General features: G+C 46.0%; 1 protein-coding gene across 2 annotated transcripts in view; it reads left to right on the forward strand.

Annotated features, from left to right (window-relative positions):
• WDFY4 (WDFY family member 4) overlaps positions 1–25,474 on the forward strand; it is a 295,982-nt gene that overhangs the window by 112,284 nt on the left and 158,224 nt on the right. For both annotated transcript variants that reach the window (XM_043596828.1, XM_043596827.1), the window contains exons 24-32: positions 2,247–2,399; positions 8,735–8,808; positions 10,620–10,781; positions 11,379–11,470; positions 13,144–13,243; positions 15,192–15,397; positions 16,223–16,392; positions 18,522–18,647; positions 23,859–24,023. In XM_043596828.1, the coding sequence (XP_043452763.1) occupies positions 2,247–2,399; positions 8,735–8,808; positions 10,620–10,781; positions 11,379–11,470; positions 13,144–13,243; positions 15,192–15,397; positions 16,223–16,392; positions 18,522–18,647; positions 23,859–24,023 (1,248 nt within the window). The remainder of the gene's footprint in view (positions 1–2,246; positions 2,400–8,734; positions 8,809–10,619; positions 10,782–11,378; positions 11,471–13,143; positions 13,244–15,191; positions 15,398–16,222; positions 16,393–18,521; positions 18,648–23,858; positions 24,024–25,474) is intronic.

A 25,474-nucleotide genomic window follows, 5' to 3' on the forward strand; every position in this document is an offset into this window, starting at 1 on the left:
TCTGTGTGACATCAAAGGTCAAATGTCACACGGGACAGATAACTCTGGAGCTTAGAGGGGCAAGCTGGGCTGCAGGTATAAATGTGAGAGTCATCCATACCATCATGATGATATTTCAGACAAAGGCATTCAAGAAATGGCCAAAGAGAAGGAGTAGGAAGAGAAGAGAGGAGAGCTGAGGAGGAAGCAATAAGGATCTAGCCACGTACAGGCTGAAAATATGATCAAAACCCAACAAAGGAGATTGAGAAGCAGAGGGGAGAGAAACTGAAGAAAGTTTTGTTGAAGAATCTGAAAGAAGGCAGTATTTCAAGAAGGCAGGTGGGATCAAACAATACTAAATGCTGATAAATAACAAAGCAAATGAGGACAGAGATGTGTCTGTTGGATTTGGCACCTGGAAGTCACTGGTGACCTTTCCAAGACGATTGGATAGGTAGAAGCAGTAGTCATTTGAAGAGGGTTGAAGACAGAGGGTGAAGTGAGGACATGGGGCCAGAGTGTGCCTATTAATGCCTTCTGGAAGTTCACCTACAAAGAGGAGTAGAGAAATGGAGTCCAAACTAGAAGGATTAGGAGTCAAGAGAGGGTTCTTTTTAAGATGAGCAATACTACAGCATTTTTGTCAGGGGGAGGAAGTGACAGAAGAGAAAAAGAAAGAGATGGATGAAGCTAGGAGAGAAGAACTATCCCACGGAGCCATGTTCTTGAGGAGGTGAAGGGTGGGTTCCAGAAGCTCTGCGGATGGAGACCCTGCTTATGATCAGAAAGATGCAACACAGGTCCCTGTAGATCTGGTGTGGGCAGATGAGAGCGTTCATGTCTGATGGGTTCTGTCTTCTCAACAGACAGGGTTGGGGAAAGAGGAGAAGAGTTGAAATTCTCATCTTTGGCATGAAGAACACCAGCTTCCTAGAAAAACAGAGTTGGCCACCAGGCTAAATGAGGGCTACTTTGGCATTTGACACTGTGACTGCAAGCGAAACCAGTCAGCATGCATGTGTGATTTTTCTCAATCTTCAGCCATCCTAATTATGTCTTGGTGGGGGAGTGGGGAGTGGTCAGATTTCAGATATATCCAAGAAGTGGCTGGAGCAATCTGGAAAGACATTGAGTATTCACTGATCACAGCTGCCTTTAGCAGCTGGGCTACTATAACAGAATATCACAGACTGGGTGGCTTATAAACAACAGAAAGTTATTTCTCACAGTTCTGGAGGCTGGGGAAATCCAAGATCAGGGTTCCAGCATGGTCCGGTTGGGTGAGGGCCCTCCTCTGGATTGCAGATAGCCAACTTCTCATTGATCCTCACATGGGAAAGATCAGAGAGAGGAGGCAAGCTCTCTTGTGACTCTTACAAGGGCACTAATCCCACCATAAGGCTCCACCTTCATGACCCCCTCTAATCCTAATTACCTCCCGTAGGACCCACCTCCAGATCACATTTCACTGTGGGAAAGTGTTTCAACACATGAATTTGGGGAGGACACAACTGTGCAGTTTAGAACAGCAAGCAAGACTTCCTTTAGAGACAATGTCTGGCAGGACAGGGCTGGGCAGTGTCAGATCCAGGCTTAGGAACTGAGCTATGGATGAGATGGATGAGAACCCAGATGCCAAGAGATGGCTAGGCAGCCTGACTTTTGTGTGATTGAGGTCAACAGAGACACGAGTCTAGGTAAGATCTATCTCATTAGTCTCTGAGGTGGGTATGGGCCACAGGGACCCCATCACCTCTATCCTCGTACAGAAGTTGGCATGTGGCTGATTCCCTGGGCCTGGCACAGTAAGTAGAAAGGTCCATCGGGTGGCTGCAGCCTGAAGAGATGGTGCAGCTGAGCTCATGGGGAGGCGTGGCTTCCTGGTGACACGCCAACGTTTATGGGATGGCTACGAATGCACGATCCAGTAAAGGAAAATGAAAAAGAACACTCAGAAATGTAGGAGGAAACCAAGAGAGAGTAGCATTCTGCGAACACGGGAGGAGATTTTCGGGAAGAAGCAGGGGGTCCCTAGTGAGAGGTCAAGTCACACGAGTACAGGAAAGTGGACACCGGTGGGGAAGCCGCCACAAATTTGGTGTGTGTTTTTCTTTTGGGATCGTGGGGACGAGGGAGGTGGCACCAGAGAGCAGAGGGCTTTCGGCCTGGGTTGACCACACGTGCTGGTGGGAACAAGCAGGGACGGAGAAAGAGTTCTAGTGATGCACTCACGAGGAAACCGCTTTGTGTTTTCACTTGTTCAGATAATGGCTTTCCTCCTGAGGAAAAAGACCTCTCTCCTAAACCAGCGAAGTTTTCAGCTCATCCTCTCCATTGCCGGCACTGCAGAACTGGGCTTCGGCTCCTCTCTTGTCACCAATGTTGGTGTCTTTCAACACATCCTCTGCAATTTTGAGGTAAACTGGAGACTGGTCATTAGCCCTGAAGGAGTGGGTGTGTGTGATGGGAAAGAAAGTCTGGTGCTTCCTCTAAACTCAGCAGCTCAACTTCCTCAATAGTCAGGAGGGTCGTGAGAAGGAAAACCTTAACGGCTTTGGAGCCCAGAGGCCCTTTTTATAATTGAATCCTACCACCCATGGGCTGTGCGGCCTTGGGCAAGTCCCTTGATTTCTCTTGAGTTCTAGTCTTCTAGTGTGTGAAATGGAGACCGTCATCTCTCCCTCACAGGCTGGTGCTGGTGTCAAACCAGATAGTATCTGGGTAAGGGCCTTAAAACCATAGGTTTAAAAAATATATACCCCTAGTTCCGTTGAATGGTGCTTTGCTGTTGACAAATGTTCCTTGCAAGGGCTGACTGAGAGACCCTGAGGGTAGGCCTGAGGCTAACAGAGGAGGACTGCACAGAACTTTGGGTGGATTGCTCCATTCACAAGACTGTTTACTAAGTGCCCACTGGGGTCAGGCATTAGCCATGTCCTGGAGACGTGGTGATAACCAGGATCCAGCCTCTTGGGCCCAGGACATAACCAAGTTGACACTACGCTGTGCTAGGTGCCACGGAGAGACAGGCACAGGGCATTTGGGGAGTGGGGTGAGAGCACAGCCAATTCAGATTTCCCGTTCAGGGACTCTGGGGCTGAGTCTGGCAGAGTGCATTCAGTGGGGAATGTTCCAGGTGGAGTGGGCACTATTTGCACACAGGAGGGATGAGAAACAACCACGGGGATTTGAAAGCAAGTGGCTTGGAGGGTCCCTGGAGGGCTATTTGTTGCAAGGAGAGGTGAGGCTGGAGGAGGAGACAAGACAGGCTGGAGATGCTAGGCTGTAGGACATGCGCTTTAGCCAATCCATGCTGGAGTCTGTGGAAGTATTTTAAAAATGGATATTTTTAAGCTAAAAAAATGATATGCTTATTGTAGAATACTTAAAATTACAGAGAAGTAGGGCGGGGGAGGAAGCTCCCGTTTCTGAGACCCAGATGGCCTTTGCCAACTTTTAAGGCATTGCTTTTTTGTACTTCCTATGCACAATACACATGTATTTTCATATCATAGTCACGATCATAGTGTAGATATTATTTTAAGTCCCGCCTTTCCTCACATAATATGGACATTAAAAGCATTTATTATGGACTCTCCCCCCCCCCCTTTTTTCGTTTTGGTTAAAACACTTTTACCGAAAAGGGAAAGACACTGATGTCCCGCGTGTCTGCTCTTCACATTTTACAATATTAGGACGCTCTGGAGCCTACAGCCTCGGAGGAGACACCATCATTCAAGTCTAGCACAGTCCTCACTCTCCTCCTCAGAACTCCTGTTCCAAATGATCCTGTGTTAAGAGTAAATATTACAGCTCATTACAAGACGGAGAGACAGGGACAACACCACCTATAGCTCACCTCCCAAAGTCTGGGACTCTAAGAACCAGACAGTGGCAAAGACATAAGCCCTGGGCCACGGACAGGCAAATGGGGAGGAAATAGGTCTTGAGAAAGGAAGATGAGGAACATACGAGGAGCCAGGGAATAAAATTAGAGGCACACTAGTGCTAGGAAGTCCCCTACGACCTGTGCTGCATTGCTGCACACCCAGTCACTGAAAGTCCAAAAGAATATTTGTGAGACCCATCCAGTCAAGAACTCGAGGTCCGCTTCCTCACGTCATGCCCCTTTCATAGTCTCATAGGCTCCCAGCAAGCCCTATGCTTTAGCAACACTTTTCAACTCTCCATCATTACTCCTTCAATGACCCTCACCAATAATGCCTGTTAAAGATGTGAACTTCACATTTAAAAACATTTATTTTGTACTTTTGCAAGTATTGTTCTGAATCAGAATAGTATCTGTCTTATGGCAAATTCCTGGTTTCTTCACTATCCCCCTATTGTCAAAGTCTTAGATTATTCTGCTATGTTATTCGTATGTGAATAAATGTCACTATAGATGGCACTTTTGTGCACACAGTTCCCTTGGTTTAAAAACGATTTCCTTTGAGTAAATGATCAAAGTTGAATTGTTAGGCTTTATAAGCAATTTTCAGACTATTGATATGTTTTGCTAAATTGCAGATATCCAAGGAGGTTAACTAAAATACCACACGACAGAGTTTTATTTTAAGCCTATTACTCTGGTGGCAGGAGCCCCAGGCAGGGAGAGTGGGTCATGAGATTGCTACAGAAATCCAGGTGAAAAATTTTGAAACCTAAATTTTGGCAAAGGCAGTGGGATAAGGAGGAGGATTAATGAGGCTCCTCATTCATGTTAGAAGTGGTATAGAGCTGAATGGAAGGAATACTGTGTATAACACAGTATAAAAAAGTACTGTGCATTGTGGGGGGCTGGTGAAAGCTGGATTTGGAAAAAAAATTATAAACGTCAATGTATATATTGGAAAAAAGAACACTTGAAAGTAATGAACAGAACCTTTAGATCAAGAAGATAGGATGACCAAACAAAAAGAAAAACACAAAAACCCTAAACAAAACAAAACAAACAAACAAACAAACAAACAAAAACAAAATTCAGAGGAAGAAGGAAGGAAAAAAGAGATGAGAACATTAATTAAGTAGGAAAGAAACGAACATAGAAATGTCAGCAAGGCCAATAACTGGTTCTCATAACACAGACAAACTTGTTGAGATTGGCCAAGGTGGGGGAGGGCGGGGGAAATGAGAGGCACAACGAAGTAATATTAGGAAGGAAAGGAAGAATAACCACGGAGGAATGTGCAATTAGAAAGGTAGCAAAAATAGGATTAGCAACTTTGTGCCAATAAATGTGAACACTTAGCTCATTTGAACAATCTCCAAAGAAAATTTGTTTTCAAAATTCACTTGAAAAGAGGTAAAAACTCAAATGGTCCCATAACCATCAAATAATAGAATCACGCGTTTAAAATCTTACAAGCCAACAACATCCACAAGGCAAGTCCAGGCTCAGGGTTTCTATAGGGAAGTTCTACCTGTCAGCAAACAGGCCATTCCAACCTTATAAACTCTTCCAAGAAACTGGAAAAGGAGCACTCCCAGCTTATTTTATGAGCTAATCTTGAATGCAGAACCGAAAAAAGACAGTATGGGAAATGGAAAAGTCCAGGCCAATCTTATTCATAAATATAGCTAAAAAAATCCTAAATAAAATATTAGCTAATTGAATTGGGCCCTGGATCTGCTTCTGAAGATGGATGAAAGGGTTGTAGAGGTAGCCAGCCAGACATGGAATATAGGCTCCCTGTGCACAAAAGGAAAGGAGATATCCACAAATGACCTCACTATACTGATAAACAAGACAGCATGCCTTGGCTGCACATCTGTACCTTCTAGAGTGCCGTGGCTGTGCTCTGGCAGCTTGGCTCCAAAGCATCTCAGTCAGCAGCCCCGCCCAGAAATTTCCAATGGAGGAACCCACCACCCCCACACTGTCTGCTCCTGGAATGACCATGAGGTCCATCCATCCCACCCCTCCCTGAGTAAACTCTTAGATAAGCTGGTGCTTTTAAAGCTGGAGTTAAGGGGCGCCTGGGTGGCTCAGTTGGCTAAGCGTCCGACTTCGGCTCAGGTCATGATCTCACAGCCCGTGAGTTCGAGCCCCGTGTCAGGCTCTGGGCTGATGGCTCAGAGCCTGGAGCCTGCTTCCGATTCTGTGTCTCCCTCTCTCTCCGCCCTTCCCCCGTTCATGCTCTGTCTCTCTGTGTCTCAAAAATAAATAAACGTTAAAAAAAATTAAAAAAAAAAAACTGGAGTTAAGAACACAAGCAACCCGTAACAACTAGAAGCTAAAATAAATAAATAAATAAATAAATAAATAAATAAATAAATAAGAAACGAAGTAACATTTTAAGATTAGGAGGGAATTTCAAAAAGAAGAGGTCTTTCACAAATGTCTGCCTACATCAAGTAAAGAGTGAGGATGTGTAAGTCGTAGATTTTGTAATTTGTAAGATTGTGTAAAATTTGGAAGTCACTTGGAGGTCACCTGGGGGTCACTGACAGGCCTGGTGAAAGGTAAATTGTAGGGTCAGAAGCGAGGTGGGGAGAGCACCGTAGAAGTCAAGATAGAAGAAAAGGAGAAGAGCGTAGAAGGAAGTTTCAAGACTTAAGGGACTTGAGTCTGGTTGTAGGCTGAGGAGGAGGAAGCAGTGGAAAAGGATGTTTAAAAATACCAGTGAGAGTGTCGCTATTGATGGGACAAGTGCTTAAAGGAGAGGGAAGGTTTAGAGACAAGAGAGTGGGTTACAAGAGAAAGTGGGGGATCCATGCATAATGATTGAGGCAGCTAGTTGAGAGGGAGGAGCGAGACAGGAAGTCGAGAAGCAGTGGAGGGACAGGAGGTTGAGGTTTTGGGTTCCTTGAAAAAGGGACAGGCCAGCTCATTCTGAGAGTGAGATGGTCCCAGGGGTTGGGGAGAGGGCAGAATTTGACATGGTGTCCATCTGATGTTCAAAGAAATCTAATGCAGACATCTCAGTGCTGTCCTTAGTACAGGGGTTATGTGACACAGGATAACAACCAAAAGGTTCAATTATCCATGTTTCCCAAAACTCAGGTAGTTGGTATTATGTAATTTCTAAAGAGCTAGGCAGCCTCCAATGGCAGCTTCTTACTGTCATTGCTCTGGAACAGAAACAGGGATATGCTTCTGTGGGAAAGGTAAGGGCTCAGGAACACACAAGATTGTTAGGTTCAGTCTTTGACTTTCTCAGTTCTCCCGGCTCCCGGCACTGACGCTGGCATAGCATTTGTTCAGTGACTGCCTTCACGAGTGACTATGCCACGTGTTTAGGCTCTTGCACGTTGGGGTGCCATGCCTGCCTACCGCCACCCCTACCGGAGCCACATCAGCCCACACCAGCTCTCCAAAATGGCAGCTGCCCTCCTCTGTGTGTTCCGGGTAGTGACTGTGAAACAGGGGCTGGAAGTCTGTTAGTGTTTCTGGCTTAAGAGCAAGCCACTTATTTTACCTTGATTTACTTTGCATTCACTCTTTTAAAAAATTTAATGGGTCCTTATTAAGTGCCCATTATGTGGCATGTGTGGTCCTGGGCCCTGGGGACTGGAGAGGGGTGGTCTCTACCTCCATGGGCCCCCTCATAAACTTGGGTCCTCTGAGGCTCTTTTGCTTTCACTCTTAAGTAAGAGGATGGAGCCATGGCCACCTGCTTGATTCAAGTGAGGTCGATTATTGACCCTAGGGGTCACTGTCTGCAGGAGATGCCTGGGGGGAGCACAGGGGAGAGACAAGAGAATGGGCTCCATGGTCAGACAGACCAGGCTTTGAAGCCAGCCTCTGCCAATTAGAAACCATGGGGCGCCAGGCAAGTTACTTAGTCTCTCTGAGTCTTCACTCTTCTTAGCTACTAAATGCAGATAATGATACCGTTTTAGGACTTACAGGGCACTTCTTGCCTCTAGAACATGGCCTCATTTAGAAGCATGAGCTTTCTTTGCTGCTCTACGATTGCACTCTTGCAATCCCGTGTCGGAACCTTTTTAATTCTGGGCCTTAGGAAATGTCAGTATTTAGAAGTAAGAAATAGTCAAGCTCTCTGAAAGGAAATAGGCATGAGACATGAAGGCGTGCCATCAACTGTGCCCCAGAAGGATGGTTAGCCGCTGTATCTCGTTTACTGTGAATGATAACGACCTGAGTGATAAAGTTCACTCTCAGAATCACAGTGCATCTCCCCTCTGTGCACAGCTCGCAGAGCAGCTGTATAAGGGAAGGTGTGGGTGGTGCTGCAGGATTTACGGAGGAAAGAAGTGAAGAAACTGATGCATGCACAAGTTGGGTGCGTGGTTGCGGGAGCATAAACCCAGACAGCCAAGACTCAGCTTCTAACTCCAGTCCTACCACTTGCCAGTGGTGAGTGGGGCCTGTCACTCAACTGGTCTGTGTCAGGCTCTATTTTCTCATCTCTAACTTGGGAAGACTGGTATTTGCCTTGTAGGCTCCAGCGAGGATGAACTGCGTTTGGGGTACGGCTACACGGGCAGCAGGGCTGAGGGCCAGACGGAGGTAGCGGGCGAGTGTCCTTGGTTCAAATCTAGACTCACACGGAAGCACTGGGCAGCAGCAAAGATGGGGAGGAGAGGAATGGCGTCTGAGCTTCTCCCCGGGGCAGGCACCCTCTAAGTTCTAGGTGTCGGGAGAGTGGGTCAGATTCTTGAGCAGCTAAATTGTGTTAGTGAATTTCAAGCCTAAGGAGCTTGCCTAAGCAGCTCTGTACCTGCTTACACTGCCTGGAATCCCTTCTTCACACACGTCTTGGTTTCACTGTGTGTTTGTTGTCCCCAGCTCTGGATGAATTCTGCAGACAACCTGGAGCTCTCCCTCTTTTCCCATTTTGTGGAAATCCTTCGATCACCAAGGTAGGCTGGGCTTTGGCAGTGCGGGGGGCTAGGACTAATGGCTTCATGCCAAGAAGGGGGACTTCTTGGACATGCCAGTGGCTCAGCCAGTGGCTCAGCAACCACGGCCTTCTCCCATTTCCAGACCACTGGACTCCCAGGTGACAGCATGTCTGTCTGGGTCTGTTTGGGCTGCCGTGACAAAATATGATAGACAGGGTGCTGAATAAACAACAGAAACTTACTTCTCACAGTTCTCGAGGCTGGAAGCCTAACATCTAACATCAAGTCTAACATCAACATCACTGGCAGATTCAGTGTCTGGGGAGGGTCCCCCTTCCTGGTTAACAGCAGTCTCCTTACTATAGTGTCGCCTGCTGGGAGGGGCGAGGGAGCTCTCTGGCATCTCTTTTATAAAGGTGCTAATCCCATCACTAGGGGATGTGTTTACCTCCAGAGACTGTACCTCCAAATCCTATGGTTAGGTTTTAACACATGAATTTTGGGGGGGACACGAACATTCAGTCGTAGCAATGCCCTTCCCAGTGGCTCACTTATGTGGGGCAAGTCTGTCTCCCTGGTGGATTTGGGCCTCGCACCCTCTCAGGGGCTCAGTATATGTGGCCAGCAAAGGAAAACACTTCTCTGTGTCCTGTTTGCCTCCCAACCCACTCTCCCTCTAAATGACTTCTCCAAGTCACTTTTTAAATCATTCAGGGCTCTTTTGGTTGCAAGCAGCAGAAATACAACTCAAACCAACTGAAGGAAGGAAGGGAGGGAGGAGGGAGGGCAAAAGGAAGGTTGAGAAAGGGGGAATTTATTGGCTCGTACATTGGAACGGGGCAGATCTTCACATGTGGCCGGGTGGCACTCACACTACTTCATCTGAGACCTGTCACCTGTCTTGTTCATGCTTTCCTCCGTGCTGGCTTCATGTGGGCAGACGGCAAGATGGCTGCTGGGCAGCTCCTCAGGGCTGGAAGTTCAAGAGGAACAAGACAGTCCTGTGGAGAAGGAATACAGAAAAACAGGCTGCTTAGCGCCATGATAAGAAAGAGCACAAAACACAATGAGAGCTGTGAATACAAACCACACACAGAACTGGGCTGGTTCTGCCTCAGTATCAGGGATGTGGAGGTTGGCAGAATTTGTCCTGTTAGTACTGAAAAGACAGTTCAAGAAGGAACCACCCACCCAGATTCACCCTCCTTCACCTTTTTTTTTTTCTTTCCTTTTCCCACTTTCTTTCTGTACTTGTTGTTTTCTTAAAGACGGACATTTATCCTGGGAGCTGTTTTCTTTGGTTGAGTAGAACTTACGGGAAATTGAATTTGTGATTATCCTAAGAAGGGGGATGCGGATGCTTGAATTCTGTCTTTTTCCCCTTTGACTCCTAGTGGCGTGTTCATCCACTTTGTGGTTTGGGGCGGGCAGGAAGAGCGCACACCCCAGACAGACTCGCCAAGGGCCCCTCGCTCCTGGCTGTTGGAGAGTGCTCCGCGGTCGCACGCGAGTCTGCTGTCTTTGTTCTGAGTTTTCTGAGACCAGCATTAGTTTTCCCTGAGGCTTGGAATTTAAAAGTCAATAACTGGGGGTTATCTTTGAAGGCAGTTTCCGGGGGGGTGGAAGGGCATGGGAGGCTCATCCCTGAGCAACTTTCGGCAGACACATATTCAATGGGTGTCTGACAGCATTTTGATGAGTTGCCAAGAGAGCATTGGAGTCAGAGGGCCATGGAGCAAGCCCAGCCTGGGAAACCTTTTTAGCAGAAACACAGCAAATTTGGTTCATTCCAGTAAAAGCTTTTACTGCCTTTCTCCTGGGCTCACCAGGGAAGGACCCCGGAATGCTGAAGTTGCTCACCAGGCACAGCTTATACCCAAGCTCGTCTTCCTCTTCAATGAGCCGGGCCTCACCTTCTCCAAGATCCCCACCATCATTGCCATCCTAGGCTGTCAGCTGAGGGGCCACTTCAGCATCCAGGACTTGCTCAGGTACTGTGCCACGCTTCCCAGGGGGAAGGGCAGAGCCTTGGGACTATTTCACAAGGGTATATAGGCCTCAGTTCTCTCCTGACCACACTCGACCCAGCAACATTACCCTTCAGTGCAGTGGCAGGTTCCATTCCCTTGGAACCTTCCAGAGGTTCTGTTCAGGGCTGAGAGTTGAGAAAAGGGGTGGTTCTGCAAGACTCCCCTCAGGGCTATGTGCTCACAGCTCCCTGGTGCCCAGACGTACTTACTATGCCAAGAATTCAAGTTCCTGTGAGCACAGTCCTCCTCATCAGCCATTGACCCAACGTGTCTGCTTTTTGCAGACTTCCCAAAGGACAGTCCCAGTTGACATGGTATGTAGCCTTTTCCATCCTCAGCACTCTCTGTTATGTTTATCTGGCAGAGCCAGAGTTAACTGCTCTGATGATAGATTTTAGAAGTCTCTGGAAACACTGCATTGATCACAGAATAATGTGATCTGTCTCAAACCCTCCCTTGAAGCCGATTTGGGTGGATCTGTGTAGAAAACCTTCATATGTGTTGAGCAGACGTGGGTGGAGCCCACCACTGAACATATCCCTCTCTCTCTGCATTAAGAATTGGGCTGTTTGTTGTCTACACCCTCAAGCCTTCTTCGGTGAATGAGAGGCAGATCTGCGTGGATGGAGGCCTGGACTCCTCAGTGTCTGGTGAGGAGACCTTTCTCAGACATCAGTCTGAAAGCAGCAGGATGGCCCCCAGGGCACCCCTGAGAGCCACCTGTCATGGGCCCATTTTGTAGAGGGAAGGGCTGAGGCAAAGAAAAGGGAAGGTACTCACAACTGAGCAATTGTTCCCAAGTAGTGGCTTGTGAGGCCATAGTGTTATGAGTAGGGTTACAGTCATATCAAATTGTTTATTCTTCCGTCACAACCTGGAATGGCTTCTAAGACCTCCAGGATAAAACTCAGTTCCCTATAGGCCAACAGGTGGGATCCTTCATGACCCAGTTCCTGCTTACCTTCTTGGTTGAGTCCTTCCTACCTCTGCTTCTCTGATGAGCCCCAACTTCAGCACTCTGAGCACCTGCACATCCTAATATGTGATGGTGCCCTCCAGCCATGCTTTGTATGTGTTGTTCCCTTGGCAGAAATGCCTCCCCTGTCCCACCCCACCCCCTGCTTTGCCCACTGAGTTAACCATTCCTGGTCATACCAAGCCAGGTTAAGTCACCTCCTCTGGGCTTCTAAAGTCCTTGCGCTTACTCTAATGCACAGGTTAGTGATTTGTTTTTTGGGGTCTCTCTCCTCCCAACCAGGTGCAGAACAGAAGCTATGTCATGTTCCCTCTGCCAGGGCAGGTGTGAAGGGAACTTGGTCCTGGGCCCTACAGATCTGTGCTGTCCAAGATGGGAGCCTCTAGCTACATGTGGCCATTTACATTTAAATTTTAACTGGTAGAAATTAAATGCAATTAAAAATTCAATTCCTCAGTCACACGAGCTCCATTCCAAGTGCTCGATAACCACACGAGCCTAGTGGTTACTGTATTGGACAGGAGAGATAGAAAACATTCTTATCATTGAAAAAGATTCTATTGGACACTCTTACTTAGTCTAGGAAAATGATCTCTTATCTTTAGGTCAAACCTGAAGAGTAGGTATTACTATTCCCATTTTGCAGATGAGGAAACGGAGGCTCAGAGATAGAAGACCTTTGGGGCCAGAATCCAAATAAAGAGAAATCTGATTCCGCTTCTCCAAACTGCCACATCAGTCATATTTCTGCATTCACGTGCCCTGAATTGGTTGTAAAATAAGTGGTTAACCAAGGGAATGAATGAATGGATAATGGGCCAAAAGTAAGCTTATTCAGTCAGCCCTTCGTCTAATATGGACTGCATTCTGAACTCTACAACGCAAGCTCTATTTTTAGTGCAACATTGATATGCTGAAGGTTTAGTCTGGAAACACACTGAGAGCAGGAATTGAGATCGAGTACTAAAATCTTCACCACTCTGCTCCCAATGCCTCCCATAGTGCCCAGCATGTAGTAGGTGGTCAAGAAGTGTTGCAGCCTATGATAGTGAAAAAAAATTCTTCTTCTGGAAGATAAATTTGACCTTGTTATTTTTAGGATTTTTGGGGGAAGTGGATAGGAAGCAACAAAATCATCTCCAGTTAAAGAGAACTTTAGGAACATGTCCTGAAATTCTTTTTAAGCATCGCATGGAAGTCTAGAACTGAATGCCAGAATTTTGAGTCCCATCCATGCCCCAATTCCTGGGTGAACGAAGCATTTGGTGAATACGATTGCTTACTGCAGCAAATAGTATGTCTCTTTACATCCGTTTTCTCTCAAATCTGAATTTCCTTATTTTGTAGCTGGAAGCCAAACATCTGGAAAAACAATCTGGCTCAGAAACCAGTTGCTGGAGATGCTGTTCATTGTAATATCTTCTTCCCAACTTCATCTGTCCTCTGAGTAAGTAGTTCCAGGAAGAGCGATTTGGCATGGGGTTGCCTCATACAGGGTGCAGTATTAAAACCTTTTCTTAATGAAAAGTTTAGCATCTCCGAGTCGGTTTTCGGCAATGTGTTTCCTGCACCAGTCAGAAACAAAATTATATTCTCTCCACCCAATAAAGCAGACCTTGCCCTAAGATATTCTGATGCAAATGTGAAATGGGCATGAGTAAGTCAGAACAGATTTGGTATAATTACAATAAGCTCTTTTTGTCACCATAGCTGTAGTGTAATTGTTATTGTTTTGGCGGTTGTGACAATCACTGATTTTGATGTCCTGTACTTGGCAGAAAATAGAACGGAGAAATGGTTAGCCTAAATAACATCTATCAAGGAAAAGGCTTGCCAAATTCTTCTGCTATTTACTGTCAGTTATTTAGTTATTTTTCCAAGTTGGAAAAAGAAGTATCTGCCTTCAATTAACTTTTAAAACAATGTGTAACCATGAAATTCCATTAACTCTCTCCCACTGACTGCCTGCTTTATATCCAACTCCAGAGTCATCCATTCAACCACTATTTGTTGAGCACCTACTGTGTGTCAGACCCTGTTCCTCACTCCTAGACTGCAGTGCTGAGGAAGTCGGTCTAGGTCCTTGCTCTGCTGGGTTGGCATTTTAGTGTGTTCGTGTGTTTGGGGAAGGGAGGAATGCTGTGGGGAGTTATCCCTCAGTAAAATGGCCTTGCAAGTAGTGCTTAAGAAATCTTTGTATTTCTAGAATCAAAACATGGTAGAACTGGAAGATGCCTTGGAGATGAGCTAGTCCAACCCTCTCCTTTTTCATCTTTCTGATTGAGAATATAGGGTAGTGCTTAAGCACCAGGGCTCTGACGTCTAGACCTCCTGGGTTCAAATCCCAGCTCTGCTCTCAGAGACTTTGGGGAGGTTATTTAAGTCCTCTATGCCCTCTTCTACTCATCTATATGAGGATAAGAATGGTACCTGCTATGGATGGAAATTAATATGTGACTAGCCCCAAGCATGGTGTCTGGGACACTATAAATACTCCATAAGCTAAGTCTTCTCATCATCATCATCTCACCATCACTGCCCTCATCACCATCATCATCCTCATCATCATCAAGGAGAATGACCAGAGCTCATCAAAAGCTCTGCCAAAGTCAGCCAGTTAGTAAACAAAGGCAGGGATAGAAGAGAGGGCAGTTTCTTGACTTCTAGTCCAGGGGCCACAGCCTCGCTGCCTAGTCTGGCAGTTGGTGTTGAGAACCCTGCCTAGCAAAGATGGGCCCTTCTCTGGTTCCTAGAGGCAGAGTCCTTTGCTGAGCCATTGCCCCTGAGGTTTGGTTGTCACCTCCCTGCCCTCCAGTCCCCTCTAGCAAATCTGTATTCTCCAAACTCATCATTTTAAAATTCATTTTTGAAAGTGACAGTTAAAATGTGGGTTTTTTTTTTTGTTTGTTTGTTTTTTGCCTAAATTGATACAGATGCATGAATACTGGACTATTCCATTTAGATTAATTTTGATCAGTATATCTGAAAAGGGAGTGACTTAACCATTATGTGTTTTATGCAACTGTATTGATGTAATTAGATGGGTGGCTGGTCAGCCCTGCAAGTATGAATACTAGTGGGCTAGGGCTCTCAAGGGGCCTGCGCATTTTTACATCTGTTGGTACAGTTTCCAATTGCTTTGAAGAGCTTTGGCCAACTTACATTGCAGTGATTCATAAACATGTTCAGCCATTTAACAGCAACTTTGCCAGCATTTTAGTTTACCATTCTTTAAAAATATAACATGTACTTCACTGAGTGATATCCAGATCAACCTTAATTTGCCTCTCCCAGGTGACTAGCGAGGCTGGAAATTATTTGTATTTTCTGGATGTGTTGTTTGCTCATGGACTGAGAGATATTTTATTGCATTTTTTGACCCCCCCCCCCCCCAGGACAAAGGAAGAGATGTTTTTGAACCTGGGGCCTGACTGGTTCCTGCTCCTTGTACAGGGCCACCTGCATCCAAGCACCACGGTGCTGGGGTTGAAGCTTCTGCTGCACTTTTTGGCAAGCCCCTCCCTCCGCGGGCGATTTAAAGAAGGCCTGTCTGGGGGATCCTGGGTGGAGCGCAGCTTCGAGGGAGTGGACATTGTGATAGGTGAGTGTGCAGCCTTCTCCAGGAGGCAGGACACCTCCTCATCCTGGGCTGCAAGTGAGGACTGGCCAAACTCCTTCCTCTAGGGGCCTTCATGCTCTCACAGTAGGATCACCTTGACCTCTGATCCCGATCAGTCCCAGTCCCCTCTTACTTCCTTGTCAAGATCCCTTTATGTCCTGACTGCTTTGCAGACACGGGGGGCTTCCTTCCATTCCTCAAGAGCTCCTCAGCTCTTTTCCTCTTCCTGGGATGTTGCCCCCAACCCACAACACCAACATGGCTCTCCTGGATAGTATGGGTTCATCCCTCAGGTCTCACTTCAAATGCCACTTCCTCCAGGAGAAGAGGGTTCCCCTTGAATTAGGGCCCCTCTGTTATACTCTCTTTGCCCCTATTACTTTTCTTTATGGTGTTTAGCACAATTCACAAGCAAATATTTATTGGGGTCTTTAATTCCATAATGTCCTTCCCTACAACTACATCGTAAGTACTTGGTGAGGGTCTCGGGTTCTGTATATTTTGTTAAAATGCTATGTCCTTATTGCCTAATACAAAGCTAGCCTTTTGCCTCTAAGGTGGTAGGCACTAAGTATCTGTTTCTGAATGAATGAATGAATGAATGAATGAGTGTGTCTGAAATAGGGAAAGGAACTCTTATTGAATACTTTCTTGTGGTCATGTGTGTACGACATATATTTCTATCTGGCATTTCTATGGGATGGGTAAGTGGCAGGGAATCCCTTCATGTTCCCAGTCCCCACCTTGACCAGAAGCAACAGCAATTGTTCTCAATTGGATTTTGTGCCCCTTCCACCTGATCAATAGATAACCTGAAGAGCCACCCTGCCATGCCTGACCAGAGCCCCTGCCTGCTTCCTGGGTTCCGCATCTTGAAAGACTTTCTGGGCCACCATGTGCATATTCCAGAAGTCTATCTCATTGTGTCCACCTTCTTCCTGCAGACGCCACTTACAGAGCTGACGGACGGGCCCAAAGTAGGTTTTTGGGGTACCCCTGGGATAGAGTGACATACCTGGTCTCATTCCGTGTGACTGAGACAGTTCCTTAAGACTCTCCACCGCTACCTCTATCCACTTCTTCCAACTCATATTGTGTTCTCACCCGCTTCCTTCCCTCACAGAGCCACTCCCTTGTCTAGCTCTTCAGGTACTCTGAGTTCTTGGGCTTCTGCCTCCCATCCTCCCTGCCAGCAGGTCTCTGTTTTTATCAGTCCCACTTTTATCAGTCCCCCTTCTGGACATGGCTAGAGAAGTCACATGATCATGGGCATGGGAAGGGAGGCGGGTTGCTGCCACCACAGAATTAGGACCTCAGTTTATACCTTCTGAAATAGTGTGTCTCTTGACCTTAGCGAAGTGCCTTGATTCCCCTGCATTCTAGAGTAAACCATATATGCTCTTCAGACTTCTGCTCCAAAGCCACCCTTTGCTCCAATGACTTACTTCACAGTGGGAATGGAGGGCCCCAGAGGGAGGTACTGCTTTGGTACCCTGCTCTCCACCACCTGGTCATGCCATGCCCCTCTTCATCACCTTCTCTCTGTTGTCACTGGCAAAGGGTAGTTTTTCCAGGCTGATCTGGATTCCTTCCACTCCTTTCCTGAGTGATCTCACTAGTAGTTGACCCTTCTTTTTCCTGTACTTTCAGGATCTTCTTTTCTATGGATTCTTTCCTCAGAGACCATAAATATGGTGAACTGTGTCCCACCTAAAACCAGAAACTGACCCCTTGATTCATACTCCTGGCCAACTGTTTTCCTATTTGTCATTGTCTTGTCCTTCCTTAGCCACCTCTCTCCTAAGAGGAGCCTACACTCATGACACATAGCTTCTCACCGTTCACACACTCACTCACTCATCCAGGTCTTCATGAGCTCCCATTCCTGCGGGATCCGGTTCAGCATCCACAGCCAGTGCCAAGACCCTTTGCGATGGGGTGTCTGACTTATCTCTCCACCCAGCTTCCTTGCTTACCTGCCCTTTGTGCCGTGAAACCCCCGAGTCACCTCCCCAGTAAGATCAGCTGCTTTGTGCTTGCCTCCCCTGTGCCTTTAATGAGTTCTTACTCCCATGTCACTTGCCTGATGAGGGGTCCTCCTTCAAAACACAGCTCAGATGCCACCTCCTGATTAGATCCCTGGGCATGGGGAACCACTCCCTCCTGTGTGTCTCAGCACACCTTTGCCTTATATGACACTGACACAGTTACGTGATTTCCTATCTCCTTAGCTACTGAGCACCTCAAGAACAGACTCCACTTCTTACTCACCTTCCTGGGCACCTGACAAACAGCAGATTCAGAAATTGTTTCTTGGTCTCAATTGAGTGGAGTTAAACTGTGCGGAATAGAAATTGGGGGAGGGGCATGGCTCTGCAAATAGAAGGCTAGAAAATCCACCTCCCTTGCATATCCTTATATTTGACCTACCTAAATCTTGATATATGCTAATGGTATTATAGATCGCCCTTCAAAATAAAGTTCTTAATATGCTGTGCTAGGTTCACCGAAACCGTGCATTTCTATTTCTCCAAGAACGTGTTGTAGGAAACAAACATCTGCTGAATGTCAGGACCCATGATAGACGTTTTACAAATTTTATTTCACTTGATATTTATAATGATCCCATGGGGTAGAGAATGCAATTTTCATCTTACAGAGAAGGAAACTGAGTTGCCAAGAGGCTGAATAGCTTGCACAAACCCAGCTTTGCAAGAGGCAAAGTCAGATTGCCCTGCTGGTCAATTCCACATTCCCTCTGCTACACTCTGCACTGTGCTCAAAGCCTTTGAATTCCTCCTATGTCCTCTGTAATTGCATTTACAAAAATTCATTGAAGTTGATTGGGACCTCAAACCAAACAAAAGAGCTAAACTTGATGCAGGTTGTGTGGGCCTGCAGCATCTTATAGGAGGAGTGTATTTATTTCCCTCACACGCCACTGAGTGAGCTGAAGTTCTACGTATGGGCCAGCCACCTAGGCTGTTACTATGCCGTTTTGTCTTTCCCACTCGGGCCCCCTGAGAAACATGATGCACTGGCCGGAAAGCTGGTCCCACTGGCATGCAGCCATATGTCTCTCTATGGTCCTTGCCCCCTCTTTCAGGACAGCCTGGATGCCATGCTTCAGTGGCTCCTGCAGAAGCACTACAGTGAAGAAGTCCTTCGGGTTGGGCTGTGCACTGAAGGTGCCCTGCTGCTTCTGGAAATGCTGAAAGCCACCATGAGCCAGGTGAGACCCATTCCTTACATCTCACGAGGAAGGCTCTGATGGGAAGACAACTTTGGAAGGGTCACCTTGACTTTTTCCAGCAGCTTCCTGGTAATGCTGATAATTAGCAAGTGTCATTCAGGATGCCTGACAGAAGAGGTGTGGGGGTTCCTAGTGATAATTTAGGTGCTCAGTGAGAAACTCAGCCTACATGTCCCCAGTGGAGTTTGCATGCTCTGGCTGGAAGACATCTGTTTTCCATTTGTTTAAATATTTGAGTTCCTTCACTGGGAGATTTAATGCTTTCAGTCAAGAGAACATTTCTGAGCAACTGATTTGGGTCAGGAGGGGGTGGGGACTGGTGGGGGTGGAAAGGGACCTGTTCCCTCAAGGAGCTCACCCCACTGGGGCAGGCGGGCCTCAAACACGAGGGAGCTGTGAGGTAGAAACCTGTTAGAGAAGACAGATGCCCACCAACTACTTACATGACACCGAGCCCCATCTATTCATGCCTTCAAGGTCCATCAGAGGTAGGTGGAGAGGTTATTTTCAACGTGGAGGCAAGTGTGAGGGGGTGAAGGCCATGAGGGCTGTGAATGGGAGTAATTATGAGCCAGATCAACAAGAGCTTGCATGAAAGGCTGAAAACGTCTGACTTCATTCTGTAGACACCAAGGGTCTTGAAGGAGGCTTGATTGTATGCAGGGAAACCTTATTGCTTCTGGGAAGTGATTCATGCTTACATTTACAGTTTCAACAAAAGACAAAGATGGAAAGTAAAAATCACCGTAATCACACCCATCCAGAGATAACCACTGTGAACTTTAGTGGAAGCTTCTCCCACACACCTAAGATTATACCACGTCCTTACAGAGGACAGGGCCACATAAACCCCTCTTGCCTTTGTTTCCCGAACAAAGGAAATTTATGTTCTTTCTCAAAATGTTCATTGTTGTAAAAAGTCTGTAATGAACTTTCTTGAGCTGATCAGATCCTTTTTCTCTCTAGTTTGATGTTCTCCTTAGCGTGAATTCTGAGATGTGGGATAGTGGGTCAAAGTGTCCTTCGTGTTTCTTTTGGATGGACTTCTCAGGAAGGATGCATTAGACATTATACATACACCTCCCTCCATCTACTGTATATCCTGCCATCTTGTATGGGGGTGCCAACCCAGTCCTCACAGCCTTAGCAACACCGCCAAACTGGTGATTTCATGCTTGAGTTCTCTTGTGTTCAGTATTAGTGAAATTGCTAGCATTTTTTCATATGCTTATTAACCATCTCCATTTATTTTTCTGTGAGTTGCCTCTTTGAATCTTTTGCTAATTTTTCTCTGTGTGTATGTGTGTGTGTAATTATGGTAAGAAAGTACAGATCATGCTTTTTGCTCTTTTTAAAACCAGGAATGTATTTAATTTTCATTGTGTACTCTATTAGCATGTAATTAGGTGATCGGCTGCTTTTTTCTTCTAACCACTTACGTACTGTGAATTACATCAACAGATTTTTTGCATTTTTGCAAAGATTCACTGAGTTCCTCTGTTCTTATTCTTTCAGTATACTTCCTTATTCTGTTTGTAACTATTTTATTTATGACTTTGAGTTCATGTTTATAAATGATAGCAGGCTGCAGTTTTCTTTTGTTGTATGTGTGTCAGGTTTTGATATCAGTATCATGCTAGCTTTTAAAAAAACTTGTTCTTTTTTTTATTCAAGAAGATGTTAAATCCATCATTCTTATATTATTTAAATTATTCCTATGAAACTTCTTGGGCCTAAGTTTTTTCCATTATTGCTTTGGTTAAGCTCTTAAATGTCTCTGACCTTGTTTAGGTAGTAGATATTTTATTCAGCTTGCACAAACGGTCTCTTTTAATTCATTTAATTTCTGTGTTATTACTTCCCCCTTCTTAGTCTGTATGTGTAGGCTCATGCTCTCTTTACCCCACCCCTTCCCATTACCTAAGGATCTGGGGACTTGAGGATTGATTTAAAGAACCAATCCGGGTATATTCTCCTGATATTTTTCTGTCTAGTTCTACCATTTTGATATTTAGCATCCTCATTTTTTTTTTTGGCAGTTTTCTGGAGTTAATGCGATTGCAGTTTTAAAGACCTCTTGACTCGCATTTTTCTTTTCTTAAAATTTTTTTAAAAATTCAAGTCAGTCAACATGCAGTGTAGTATTGGTTTCAGGAGTAGTTTCCCAAGAAGTGCCCTCCTTAATGACCATCACCCATTTAGCCCAGTCCCCCACCCACCTCCCCTCCAGCAACCCTAAGTTTGTTCTCTGTATTTAAGAGTCTCTTGTGGTTTGCCTCCCTCTCTGTTTTTATCTTAGGTTTCCTTGCCTTCCCCTATGTTGATATGTTGTGTTTCTTAAATTCCACAGATGAGTGATGTCATGTGATATTTGTCTTTCTCTTTCTCTGACCTAATTTCACTTAGTATAATACATTCTAGTTCCACCAACATTATTGCAAATGGCAGCATTCTTTTTGATCTTTCATTTTTTTGATTGCCAAGTAATATTCCATCATATATGTGTATATGTAGTGTATATATATATATATACATATATGTGTATATGTAGTGTATATATATATATGTGTATATGTAGTGTGTATATATATATATATATGTGTGTATATGTAGTGTATATATATATATGTGTATATGTAGTGTATATATATATAGTGTATATATATATATGTGTATATATATGTGTGTGTGTATATATATATATATATAGTGTATATATATATGTGTATATGTAGTGTATATATATATATATATATATATCTCACATCTTCTTTATACATTCATCAGTTGATGCATATTTGGGCTCTTTCCATAATGTGGCTATTGTTTATAACACTGCTATAAACACTGGGGCGCACGTGCCCTTTCAAATCATCATCTTTGTATCCTTTGGATAAATACCTAGTAGTGCAATTGCTGAGTCATAGGGTCGTTGTATTTTTAATTTTTTGAGGAACCTCCATACTGTTTTCCAGAGTGGCTGCACCAGTTTGCATTCTCACCAACAGTGCGAAAGGGGTCATCTTTCCACTCATCCTCGCCAACGTCTGTTGTTTCCTGAGATGTTAATGTTAGCCATTCTGACAGGTGTGAGGTGGTATCTCATTGTGGTTTTGATTTGTAGTTTCTCTGATGATGTGTGATGTTGAGCATCTTTTCATGCATTTGCTATCCATCTGGATGTCCTCTTTGGAAAAGTGTCTATTCGTGTCTTCTGCCCATTGCTTCACTGGATTATTTGCTTGTTGGGTGTTGAGTTTGATAATCTATATCTTTATAGATTTTAGATACTAACCCTTTATATGATAGGTCATTTGCAAGTATCTTCTCCCATCCCATCAGGTGCCTTTTAGTTTTGTTGATTGTTTCCTTCGCTGTGCAGAAGATTTGTATCTATTTGCTCCACGTCCTGGCCCATGTCTTATGTTGTCAGTCTTTTAGATGTTAGCTACTCTGCTGTGTGCATCTATCCTTTGGAACAGACAGCATTATGTCCACTGCGCAGATATAGAAACCAAAGCTTACAGGGATTAACTCAGGCAGGGTCACAGAGTGAGGGCACAGTGGACGCATGTGGGTCTGGCATCAGCATTACAGTCCAGGTCACTGCCGTGCCTAAGAATCTTCAGGGGTCCCTTCTGCATAGTGCATCGAATCCACATTCCTCTCCCAAAAATCCAAGTCTTATATGTGACCTTAACTTTCAGCTCCTGTGCTGGTCACTGTGAAAATAAACCTGAAGTGGTATAATGTTTCCTTCAATCCTCAACAACAACCTTCTGCAATGGGTCATATTGGGATCCTCGTTTCGCAGAATGGGGGCTGGAGGGGTTAAGGAACTGGTCCAAAGCTACACTATCAGTAAGTGGCAGAGGCAGCATCCGAACCAGGCACACTAACTCCAGAAAAAGCCCTTGGAACTCTGAGCTCTGGCATCTCCCATAAATCTGACATTGTGCTCTAAGAACCTCCATAATTATTTGCTAGATGCAGGTGACTTCGGAAGCAGTGTCTCTGTCTACCTGCTTAGCGCCAACCAGACTCTCACCAAAATCCTGTGAAGGGGATTTTAAACTGCTCTCTAATGGTTCCATGCATGCTGCCTTTGTTTCCACAATTAGGTTTGTCAGTTCCAAGTCCTTGGTAGCTACTTGGTAAACATGACATCTTAACTCAGGTACATACAGCCAGGACTCGAGGCAAGCCGCTAGGAAGATGAGAAGCCACAGATGGGGGAGGCTAGGGCTGAGGAACCTGACATCCACCTATAACATCTGTAGGAGGAGGCTGAGTCCAATTCAGTCTAGTTGTTGGCGTGGCGCCATTGTTGGGTGACTCTAATATTAAGGTTAGTAAATTTTCAATTTCCAGACTATCCATTCAGGATATAGCAGGACCTCAGGCAGCCACTGGACATACTGCAGCTGGAGTCAGTCTCCAGACAAAGTGACTGGTCATGACTGCTCAAGGGAACTGGCCTTCAGTGTGGCACTCGTGTGCAGCCAAGATGGAGGCTCGGCCATATGGCCAAGGCCAAGTTCTGGTGTGCTGGCAAACAGGTGCCCAGATCCCCTCGGGATACTGGATATCAGTTCAGTGTAACATGGTCCATTCCAGACCCCTGGCTGGTGGGGAAGGGGCTCCTCAAGACCTGCCAACCTCAGACAAGGTTTGTACTGATATTAGCCAGGGTAGGGTCTACAGCTGGAAGTATTAGCACTGGGCTGTGGAAGGCTGGAGTTGACTCTTACTGGCAAGTTCCTTGAACACAGAGGCCGTGTCTAACCACATACAGGTAGTATAAGGAAGACAGCCAGACTTTGTAGCCAGATTGCCTGGGTTCAATTCCTGGCTCTGTCCCTTACCTGTCGGGTGACCTTTGGCAAGCTACTTAACCGCTCTGTGCCTCTGTCTTCCCATCTGTAAAATAGAAGTAGATGTAGAACTTACTTCAGAGGGTTGCTGTGAGGGGAGAAGAGGAATGTGTGTGAAGCCCTTGGAACAATGTCTACACGTGTTAAACCCTTCCCCAGCTGAAGACCGGTATCCCTCGCTAATCCATTGACTTAGGTGTCTTGCAATTAGTCATCTTGTTGAAAGTCTTAGAAATGCCTAGATTTCAAATCCTCTGGCTCCCCTGCAGCCATAGTCATGCTCCCATGCATCTCCTCTTATGAAGTATGTCTTCAGCCCTCAGCAGGCTCCGGAGATGATGCCTGGGAACAGACCTTCCCTGCCAGCGTGCTGCACTTCCTTGGCCTTGTGCACAGCACCTACCCCCAGGACCCTTCCTGGCGGGCCCCGGAGTTCCTCCAGACGTTGGCTGCTGTCACCTTCCCTCTGGGAACCCACAAGGTAGGACACGCCACTGCCCTGCCCAGTGAGAGCAGGGGTGAGTGCCATCATGCTTCAAGGGCGAAGGGCAAAATTCCTCCCTACCTCCACCCCAAGTTAAAATACATTTTAAGGCCGCTTGCCTGAAACATTAAGTAAACAACTTGGGTAATTTTCCTTTTCTTGGCTGAGATGCAGCTTGAGTTCTGAGTTCTGAGATTCAGTAATTTTTTGACTTGTCAGGAGTCTCCATAATGAGAAATTTGAGGTAGACGGAATCCAGTTCTATATGGAATATCCCCACTGCTAAGGTGAAACAAGTTACATCCCAGGAGGCCAGTGGCCCATGCACCAGCCAGGGGACAGGGAACAGGAATGTCCCGTCTTCTGGTCTCAGGACCCTCATCCTGTTTGCAGTCCACGACTCAGGACTCCGTGCAGTCAGAGGGTTTGCTGAGGGCTCAGCTTAGAGCCAGACAAGCTGATGTTGGAAGGGCAGAGGGCCAACTGGGTCCTGAGAACATGGTGTGCATGTAAGCCACAGGAAGAGGGGCCCAGCAGGCCAAGGGAGCCCAATGGGCTCGGAGCATCTAGGAGCTGAGAGGAGCAGGTAAGGACAGTGTGAAGGGAAGGCAGGGGCAGGAGAGGAAGGGCAGGCAGACCTCCCCTCATTGCCCCTACCACAGTGCAGTAGGAACCCGAGACCACCCAGCAGGGAGGGTGAACTATGACGCCTGTCTCCGAATCCATAGCCATAGCTAAAGAAACATGTTAGAAAGCATGCCGTGGAAGGTTTAGAAGCTTTAGAAGCATAAGTGGGAGGTTTAGAAGCCATGCCACGTGCCGTGTGGGTGTGTAATATTTGCCCCATAATTATTTGCTGAACAACCAGATGAATGAACAAAAGTGCTCTCTTAGTTAATCTTTTCTAGAAGTGTGTTCATGGTGACAGACAGCATCTACTGAGCACCTGCAGCAGTCCTGAGCCTGGTGCTTGGGTTAACCGTACTAGCACCCTGGGCGGGTGGTGTCTGTAAGAGGAGAGTGAGATCCAGAGAGGCCGAGCGGAACTGGCCAGTTTCTGCTGTGTTTAGTGGGAGCTGTAAGACCCATCTCACAAAACGGTTGAGAGAATGAAACTGGCTATAGTTTACATGATTCACGAGTGACAGAGCCAAGATTGAAACCTCACTCTCTCACCCCAAGGCTCATGTCCTTTGCATCAGTCAGTTTAAAATACAATTCAATGGGGGCGCCTGGGTGGCGCAGTCGGTTAAGCGTCCGACTTCAGCCAGGTCACGATCTCTCGGTCTGTGAGTTCGAGCCCCGCGTCGGGCTCTGGGCTGATGGCTCAGAGCCTGGAGCCTGTTTCCGATTCTGTGTCTCCCTCTCTCTCTGCCCCTCCCCTGTTCATGCTCTGTCTCTCTCTGTCCCAAAAATAAATAAACGTTGACAAATATACCTTATAAAAA

Source organism: Prionailurus bengalensis, chromosome D2 (assembly GCF_016509475.1).
Source record: "Prionailurus bengalensis isolate Pbe53 chromosome D2, Fcat_Pben_1.1_paternal_pri, whole genome shotgun sequence".
Taxonomy (NCBI): domain Eukaryota; kingdom Metazoa; phylum Chordata; class Mammalia; order Carnivora; family Felidae; genus Prionailurus; species Prionailurus bengalensis.